The sequence below is a fragment of the Sinocyclocheilus rhinocerous genome, unplaced genomic scaffold (assembly GCF_001515625.1).
Source record: "Sinocyclocheilus rhinocerous isolate Xijiao unplaced genomic scaffold, SAMN03320098_v1.1 scaffold55, whole genome shotgun sequence".
NCBI classification, from domain to species: Eukaryota; Metazoa; Chordata; class Actinopteri; order Cypriniformes; family Cyprinidae; genus Sinocyclocheilus; species Sinocyclocheilus rhinocerous.
Genome location: NW_015647461.1, coordinates 1,131,130 through 1,141,583, shown reverse-complemented (window position 1 = coordinate 1,141,583; position 10,454 = coordinate 1,131,130). Strand labels below are relative to the sequence as shown.

Below are 10,454 nucleotides of genomic sequence, written 5' to 3'. Positions count from 1 at the left end.
CAGAACTGCATCAATGTATCCACAAGGTGTCAGTACACACATTAATTAACAACTCAACATTTTCTCCCAGGCTCCTGCAGCCAAGCAAACAAGCGAATGGATGAATGGATATTGACTCCATATATTGCATTATCTTAATGCATCCACGTGTATTTTTTTGACTGGGTAATTAAATTATAATTATATATAGTTATTAGATTTTACAAATAAAAGAGAAACAGAACGAATGCTAAAAATTGTTACAATATAGCCTAGACTAGAGTATTTATAGAAATAGAATGCAATATTTTCATAAATATATCCCAAAGAGATAGTGTAATACTGTGTATTATGACTTAATTTACACCTTACATTTTATTATCTAATGAAAATGTCCAACTGCGCTTCTGTTTCATGTTAGGCTACTTCACAGTTTCAAACCTATTGTTCCACCCTTCACAAAGTCCTTACTAAAACCAAATGACCTTTGTTCAGTGTTATTCATTAATTTCTAATAATGAGAACCCATAACAGGTGCAGACATTTTATGTGCTTTTATGAGACAGTTTGTCAGTTCTGCTGATCTGCAGCTTAACTGCTGGATCTCTGCTTTCTCACTAATGAGATCTGCTCTGAGTGATGCAATACCGCTGCTTAAGAAAATCAAACATAATTTTTATACATATTACTTGATTATTATTATTCCTGAGTCTGCAATACAGCATTCAAACCTTGCCAGCTTCAGACACACCACAATCGGTAATACAAATCTCAATAGCTCTCATAACTCAAATCGAAATGGTCATTCTTTCCTGCAATTCTGTCTGCATTTCGTTCAGTATATGAACAGAAGAAAGCAAAAAGGATACCAATAAAAGGAAAAAGGCAGTGTTACAAGTAATCATATTATTGTTTGATAGACCTAGTGAAAAATTCATGCATTTTTAAATGAATGTATAAAATTGGCATTAAACAGGCACCATGAAGGTGAAAGTTCATAAACTGATACAATATAAACTATTAATCTAATGAAACAAATCATGAATTTATTATTATTATTATATGAACCCCATATAAAATGTATCTGATAATAACCATCAGGGCGATGGTTTGTTGAAATCACATCAGATATATTCAGAGAGAAGAAAATCTGAAAGTGCCTCTAATGGAAATTGATTACAGGGCATTACTGGCTTTGACTGGGTGCAAATATGACACTATTGTAGCTGTGTTTTTTTTTTAATGTGTGGCAGCCTTCACCCCACCCAAGCTGTGGCAATGTGACAGCACCCTGTGACTCCACATCCACCCTTCACAAGATTCAAATGACAAAAGCCATTTCAAACATCAAAACAACTAACAAAAGCCAATCTTAGCCATGCTTTGTCTTCGGTGGTAACAGTATGCCTTTGATAGGATGACACAATGCAGAAGTTGCCTCATCTGAAACAAACTTAAAAAACTAAACAATATGCTAATTATTTTCACTAAACAATAAATTGTTAATGAATGCGTATATAATGTGTGCAGTTTTTCCATTGAAACAGACATCTCTGTGAACATATTATTCAAATAGGCTACTATATTCTGGGGTTTATTTAATATTTAGTATTAATATCAAATAACTTTAAAATTAATTTCAAATTGATGAGTTAGGTAATATATTTTTACTCCTTCAATGAGAATAATCTAATTAAGACAAAGCATCAAGCATTGTTACCAGAAATGCAAACTCTACAGCTGTATGTCCCATTATTATTTACGAAATCAGCAATTTGAAACGCCACTCAAATCATAGAAATGGAACTAACTGATGTGTTATAAAATGACTAAAATTATTTCATTTTTATACTTATGGGTGATAGCCTAGTACTGAAGGCAATCAGTAAGTAAAGCAGGATTTTGATAATTCCAGCTGGCCATTCAAGAGACTATGAACCTCAATCGCAGCCATTTCATCAGCAGAAACAGGCTGATGGATTATGAGTCTTGTTCAGATGTCACCAGATAGTACATCTACCGACATATATAAATGAATAATAAAGAGGCTATATAGCTAGTCTCCACATATAAAAACTGCACTACCTAGTTTAAAATAAATGTAAACAAAATATATAGGGCTATATTCTGCTGTACTAGCATAGTAAGCTCATATCCTTTGAACAAGACTGGTGTTCTGTGGTTCTTATATAATTTCCCCAGATTTCATTACTTAAAGTGAGGATAAACTTAATAAAGAGCTCTTTCACCGGCTGCATTCTCGCAGCAGCTGAGTGAAGAAACCTGAGCGCTGATTCCTTTGAGCGCAGAGGGAAGGCAGTAGATCCGTGGATCATGTGATCTGTTTGCGTCTCAAGGTCGCCATTTTGCAGGAAAGTTTGGGAATTTCGGGAACATTAGAAGAAAGAGGAAGTGTTGCGCTGAAGAAGTTTCGATTACGGACGTGTGCGGATCCAAGACTCCAGTCAGGAGGGAACGGGAGACATGTGTGAACGGGAACCCGTCTGCGAGTGAACTTTACTTGCACTTCAGCAGGGGTTATTAGTATTTCTGCCTTTTCACTTCCATTGCAACAGATCGGAAGCAGTTTTTCCAAATGTTTGTAATGCACTCTGCGATTTGTTGATTTACTACTCCATGCACTCGTCTGCAGAAAGTTGAGCAAAGTTGTATGAAAGTGTCCACGGGGTCCTGTCGCATCTGTGACAGGGTTATGAGTGAAGTGGTCGCTTACAGTTTTTATTGGATTGGAGGACTATTGATATTGAGCTTTCACATGTCAGCCTGACCCGGTCAGTGATCGCCGGTGATTGTTGATCACTACGAAATCAAAGTGAAAGTGATCAGTCATTCATTTCAATGGTTTACAGCAGTCGCAGTTGTGAGACTTTGAATTTTTGAGGCTTGATCATGCCAGTGAGAAAGAAAGGTAAGGTTTCTTTAAAATGTGTATATATTTAAAATGCCGTGTAACCAATATTTTAGTATATAACTTATAAGTTATGAGAAAAAACAATGCATTTTCTAAATATATATTTTAAGCAACTTTGTTGTGTTTGGCCAGTGATTCTCAGCAGGGTTTTTATAATGTGTTTTTCAGATGCTCAGAGGGCACTGCTGCTTCTGGACGAATACCGAACTAAACTCAGTCAGACCGGGGACCCTCATCTCAGACGTTCAATTGAGAGAGTCATCAATATTTTTCAGAGTCAACTCTTCCAGGCTCTTATAGGTACGTTGCTGCAAGAACAAACAATGTTTTCCTCAAGGAAGTTTCTTAACACTTGTCTTGTTGTGCTAAGATGGTGGAACCGGTTTGACTTCACCATTATTTGACATGTTTGACATTTTCAATGATGTATTACAGCAACATTGTTTTTTCTTATTCAACTGCAAATAAAGGTGTTTGCACGTAGCAATTTAAATATGTTGTTTTATTCCTAAAGTACACTTAGAGAAAATTGTAAGGTTTCCATTCTCAGGGAAAGCATAAAATCTTTAAAAGTTTTACGAATGGAAACTTTTTGACTTTGAAACTGTTTGTTTTTGAAGTTATGCTTAGTTGTACAATATTTCATCTCTTTTGTAAAATAATGAATCTATTTTACCATTTTTTCATCTGTTTCATCTGTTTTTTAAAATTCAATATTTCATCTGTTTTTGTAGGCATAGTCGCTATATAATTTTTTAATGACCTTTTCCAGTAATCACAAAACAGTGGGATTCCATTTGTCAGAAAGTGTCTTGGCTTGTATTTGCTGGGAATGTAGTCTAAACATTTTGTGTGCAGTAATTTCAAGTAAATTTTTGTCAATTTAAGAAAATCCTTTGAGTTTGCCTTTTAAGCAGGCTCTTTTGGGAGTTTATGCAATTAAGATAAAATGGAAGAGGAAATTGGTGGTGATAAGCATTTTACTATTGAAAAAGTCCAACAGAACATATCCAGAAATAGCTATAAAGATAACTTGGAATGTTTTTGTATATTTGTTTTATACTGGCTGCTATGCGGACAGATTTAGTGGGCATCTTCAAAAAAGGTTGTGGTGAGATATTTGATAAATTGATTTTGTAGTGAATTTGTGGCAGTGTACAGTACACTGCTGAAAATGGAAAATGTACTGGTAATTTTCTACCAAGATATTATCCATTGATTTTACAGACATTTCCATTAAATCTAAAACAATGCAGTGCAGTTTGCCTTTTAAGCAGGCTCTTTTGGGAGTTTATGCAATTAAGATAAAATGGAAGAGGAAATTGGTGGTGATAAGCATTTTACTATTGAAAAAGTCCAACAGAACATATCCAGAAATAGCTATAAAGATAACTTGGAATGTTTTTGTATATTTGTTTTATACTGGCTGCTATGTGGACAGATTTAGTGGGCATCTTCAAAAAAGGTTGTGGTGAGATATTTGATAAATTGATTTTGTAGTGAATTTGTGGCAGTGTACAGTACACTGCTGAAAATGTACTGGTAATTTTCTACCAAGATATTATCCATTGATTTTACAGACATTTCCATTAACTCTAAAACAATGCAGTGCAAAATTCAAAATGCAGATAAAACACTTGGAAAAAAATCAATATGTATCATATTAATACAGTACATTGTGCCCTGTTTTACATTTTTAGAGTGTAGCATGGCCTACCCTGTTGTAATTTAGAGCATCTTTATATTCCCCACTGGACAAATCAAAGCACAGTGGTGCATACTTACTTGAGTCTTTTAATACTTAATTAAGAGGCATTTGAAATGCATCATTGCTTCGATCAGTTTCCAGTAATGCTGTGCTCAGATGGTTACAACTCGGTGCATCCCTACTATTATGTTTCCATGATTTGAACCCCCACTTGTTTAGTTTGTCAGTCTACTGTACTGCACACAGAAGAACTCCGTATGTTACATGCATGTTGGCTGCTATGTGTTGGTAAACATGGCATGCATTGCAGCCTACTTTTAAAAAATATTATAAAGATGAATGCAGTATGCTTTTGCAATTAAATGTTGTACTGTTGTATTGAAGGAAGCATAATGGTAAATAGATGGCTCCTTCTTGGTGCAGCCATTATTTTTGGTGTAAAATTGAGTAGCAGTATGTAACCATTTATCCATGATGCATTTATCCAAAGCGACTTGTAAAAATTGTGTTGTATTGCATTTCAAGGACAGTCCCTTCAGAGCAACATGCCTTTCTCAAGTGGTCAATTGCAGCATCCAGCAACCATCTGGTTACCATCACTGAACTTTTACTGATATACCGGCTAGACTTTTTCGACTCGATGTCCCATGAAAAATATACAACTGAACTGTAATTCAGAAATTGAAAACATGTTCATTAGAGAACATATGTAAGTCATAATTTGTATATGTCTTTAATGTATTTTTGAATAAATTATTAGATCCAAACACACACACACACACACAAACAAGTGTGACCCTTTATAGTGGCTGATAGTGTAAGACTGAAGCTGTTTGAATTTAATTTGGGCTTGGCTTATCTGAAATCTACACCTAAATGTACTACTAATGTGCACTAGTACTTATTTTATCATTAATTTTTATCATTGTTACTTCAGAATAGTGTCAGGCTACAACAAATTCCAGTCTTTAAAGCAATGTTATGGCTTGAAGCCATATACAGGTTGTAATTTTTAGGTTAAACATCATTAATGTATTAACACTTGGTCATGTTTTTATGGATTGGATTATCGATTTACACTTGGCCATGCAAATTCGTTTTCATAAAAGTTTGTATCTTTGATTCTGTGAACATTTGTTGGGATTATAGTTCTGTTGGTGGCTTATTAATCACATGCATTTGACTATGCAACCTCATAATTCTTTCAGATATTCAGGAATTTTATGAAGTGAGCCTCCAGGATAATGAGAATAAGCCCACAGAGCCGTCAAGCCTTAAAACCAGAGAACCTTTTCCTCCTGTTAATGAATGGAATCTCACTGGCCCTCCCAGTACCACTGCACCAACAGAAACTGTGCCCAGTGTCAATGCCCAAAGCAAAGAGGTAAGCAGAATATTGATGTGTATGCTGCCTCTCAGAACTGCATCTTTGCTCTAGGCATTACGTGGATCTTGAATGTCATTATTGGTTTTAGAGTAATTGCTGGTGTTTATGACAATTATTGGTGCATTCTTTATTCTGTGGAAGCAGGTGTTATTCATGCAATGATTCATTCAAAAACAGATTAATTAAAATATTTCTGAGTTTAATGCAATGTCATAGCCTACTCATAAATAAACTTAAAATAAAATGTATTCTTTCAAACATTTTAGGATTTTATAATATTATATAACCTAATATTAATATTATAATATTAATATTCCCTATTTGTTTAGCCTACTTTGTATTTTTGCTTTTTCTAAAGGTTCATATGTTTGTTTGGGGAAAAAAAATCTTAGATACATTATATCTCAGCATATCACGATCAAAAACAAATCTGCTACTTGATTAGTAACAGATGAATGAGTTCAGCTTTTACATCTTGTTTGCGTATCACCGTCATTGTGATTTGTGTGTTGAATTTTAAGGACCCCGTGTGCTAAGATGGAAAATCGCAAACATTTAGCGATTTTTTTTTCTGTTTTATTGCAAAAACGTGAAGTCCACTGGTCGATGTTGAAACGGCAGGGCAGAGGCGTTTTACGCACTCGGTTACCCACACAGTGACGTGCGGTTGGAGCACGCGGTGCAGAGGTGAGCGGAGCACATTATGCTGCTCGATCTTCCCGTGGTGCTCCTATCAACTTTGAACGCGCGTCAATATGAGTGCAGGCGTCCTCCTCCTCAGCATCCCCGACACACTGCCGCGGAAAGGAAAGGAAACATAAGGTGATGCAGACTTGACTTCTGAGTATATGGACGCGTACGTTTGCTCAACTGAGAGTAAGTTCCAGTCGTACGCGCAATGCTTTCGTGCATATGCATTCGCATATTTTAGCGACAGGTTTAGAGCAGCTGGAATGAGATGCTAAGAGGTCGCGCTCTGAAGAATGGACTGCTTATGTATTGTTAGCACAAAGGTAAGACATCCATATGCATGCTTGCAATGCTCTCCGTGCTGTTTGTCCAGAGTATGTTTCATATACAGATCATTATGATAATATATGACTGTAAAATTAAGATGGACAAATGTGCAACTTTAATAATCAGTGGTTACAGTACTATCGCTAGGATATTCAAATGAGTATTCACAAAGTTTGTTTATGCTCTGTCTGTCTATCTTGTTCTAAACATTTTACATAATAGTAGGAAACCACCACATACTAACCCAATAATATGATTACTTTGATAAGAAATTATGCTGTGAAAGGCGATCACACTGTGCAGTGTGCATTGATTAGGCTGTTATTAAGTTAGAAAGTGGTATTCGAGCTTAACTGTTGAATATTTAGGAGGTGTCGGTATAGCTATAGGAAAGAGTTACACAACCACATTTTATAACAAACTGATTCCTTAAGTTTTCAGGACTCATAAAGGAATTTAATTGAAAGAGGTTCAGACATGCTATGAACAAAGGAGCAGTCAACAACTGGTTGTCCATCACATCTTTAACATGCGTATTTGCAGATCTTTGCTGTCAATCACTTGTGTTAGAACTGTCAGCCTCTTTCAGATTAAGACAAATGGTACACTGTCAACCTTAACAGTCGAATTTATTAAATGAAATGAGTTCATAAATACTCTGTTAAGTGCACTTAATAGTTATGTGAACTCAATAACTGATTATGTTAAGCAGAACTCAAACTGAATAAATTACAGTATATTTCTATCTTCCAGCTTTGTTTGAAGAGTTACACAACCACATTTTATAACAAACTGATTCCTTAAGTTTTCAGGACTCATAAAGGAATTTAATTGAAAGAGGTTCAGACATGCTATGAACAAAGGAGCAGTCAACAACTGGTTGTCCATCACATCTTTAACATGCGTATTTGCAGATCTTTGCTGTCAATCACTTGTGTTAGAACTGTCAGCCTCTTTCAGATTAAGACAAATGGTACACTGTCAACCCTAACAGTCGAATTTATTAAATGAAATGAGTTCATAAATACTCTAAGTGCACTTAATAGTTATGTGAACTCAATAACTGATTATGTTAAGCAGAACTCAAACTGAATAAATTACAGTATATTTCTATCTTCCAGCATGCTTTGTTTGAGATTAAATGGGAGAGTAAATTATATAAGTTCACAGTACTCATAACCATTGGTTTCTAAGCTTAAATGAATTGAGGCAATCAGTTTCCTCTATTGAAATGAGTTATCACAACTCATTGGGTTTTACAGTGTAGTGTGGTTGGAGAGAGAACGAATCAAAACTCTTCTTGAGTGACCAAGTGAAGGAAAAAGAACTAAGAAAAAAAACTAGACAGCATTTTTTGGCTGCACATCTGAGAGCATGAAACCAGCAGGAGCTGCCTGACACTTTGGAATAAAAATGAGAATAATAATATAAAAAAATGAATCATTAAAGATGCATTACAAAATCTTGATCTTTCCCACTGTTATCTCTCACAACAAGGCTAATGTCAGTTCGTGTGTTTTTCTGTGTGCTGCTATATATTTAGGATAATATTTCTTTCTGTCTGCTTATTTATATAAAGAATATTTAAGGATGAGGGCTCCAATTTCAATCTGGCACAAATGTGTGTCACTCTAGAACAGTGATCATTAGATTCATTTTAGGGTGTTCTTACCTGAATGTGATCAGAGTACCCTTCAGTGGGTGAAATTTGTAAAAGGTGTTTAAAAGGTAAAGCTGTTTATCATTCAATGCAATTATGATCACTCATCACCATAACAGAATGCTGGAGTGTTTTTTAAAGACCCAGCCATCTGGAAGTACTGAAAGAAATTAGCATAATGAGATCATACTCTACTACTGATTTTACTGATTTTATCCGTCACCAGAATTTATTTAACTGGCTAAGTGTGTTTAAGCGCACACTTGCGTCAAAGAGTCCTCTAGAATTCAACAGTTATTATCGCAGGTTTGCAAGTAAAGAGGATGTTTGCTGAGTGCAGAGCACTTGCAGTGTCTGAACACTTACAGGCATGCACTTGAAATGTGCTAAAATTATGGTTATATAATCTGTGGAGTGCATTATATTTGTCGGTAGTGGCAAAAGCATAACATCTGTGCTGCTGTAAATGCACAGCCATGACCAGCCCTCCACCTGAAGGCAAGGCCCAAGGGTCTCTTTTAAAGCCTTGCATGCTTAAGCTTCTATAAACTTTCCCATGTTCTCATATAGGCAACATGGGGCCATCTCCAGTACTTCTTTACCATGGGAGACATGAGTTACATTTCTGATTTGATAATTTTTATTGTCTTAATTGAGTCGAGAGAGAGTTCCTTTCTAGATAAACCTTGACATTTAAAATCCAGTGCATGTTCTCGCACATGCATATTGTTTTAACATGAATGTCATAGTGTTCAGTGTAAGCGTTTTTAGTATGTATTTTACTCTCCCTCTTTTATTAGTTTGCTTTTTACTGAGTGGTTTGCCCTTTTCAAGAGCCTCTCTTTGAAGAACATAATAAGCATGGTTTGCAGAGAGCAGCACACTGTCAGTTTTATGTGACTGGTTGATGTGTCTAAACTTAAAATATGTTTTCAAGTGCCCCTGATTTCAACCATAGAAAGATACAGTCAATTAGGTGTTGTATTCTGATTACTTGGAGGCAATAATTTATATCTACATGTCATAATTTCCCCCCTGAAGCCGATTTATAATGTTTGTCAAGGCATCTAGCACGGACACATTATTTTGTTCTATGTGACCAGTGTTCTCCCATCTCTTTAACTAAAACATTAAGTGTTTTGCTCCAAGATTTTTTTCATAGGAGTTTTGAGTAAAACCTGTCAGTTGTCGTTATGCTCTAAAATCAGTGGAAATGTGGGTAGGGCTGGACGATAAGGCCAAAATTTATATCATGATATATTTCTTAATTTTGGTCGATTTACATTATAATTCCGATATCGATATGAACATTATAAAAAAAAAAAAAGCCTCATAAAAACTGCCAAGAATGTCCAGAACAGATGTCTGTACCTAAAAACTTCTGAAAAATGAATTTTCCAAGTCTAGGAAACCTCCTCCTATAAAACTATATAATATTTAAGAAGAAAAAAACAGCACAAATAAATTAATGTTTACCTTATATCAAACTATTGGCTGACATACACTACCACTCAAAAGTTTTTGAACAGTAAGATTTTTAATGTTTTTTAAAGAATTCTCTTCTGCTCACCAAGCCTGCATTTATTTGAAAAATACAGCAAAAACAGTAACATTTTGATTTTTTTTTTTACGATTTAAAATAATTTTTCTATTTGAAAATATTTTAAAATGTGATTTATTCCTGTGATTTCAAAGCTGAATTTTTTGCATCATTACTCCAGTCACATGATCCTTCAGAAATCATTCTAATATGCTGATTTGCTGCTCAAAA

The 10,454-nt window shown here is 35.1% G+C and overlaps 1 protein-coding gene across 1 annotated transcript in view; it reads left to right on the top strand.

Moving 5' to 3' along the window:
• Positions 1-2,321: 2,321 nt before the first annotated feature.
• The window catches only part of LOC107709173 (disks large homolog 1-like), a 150,847-nt gene continuing 142,714 nt past the window's right edge, over positions 2,322-10,454 (top strand). The window contains 3 exon segments of the mRNA XM_016513585.1: positions 2,322-2,908; positions 3,080-3,211; positions 5,828-6,003. Of these exon segments, the coding sequence (XP_016369071.1) occupies positions 2,890-2,908; positions 3,080-3,211; positions 5,828-6,003 (327 nt within the window). The 5' untranslated portion in view covers positions 2,322-2,889.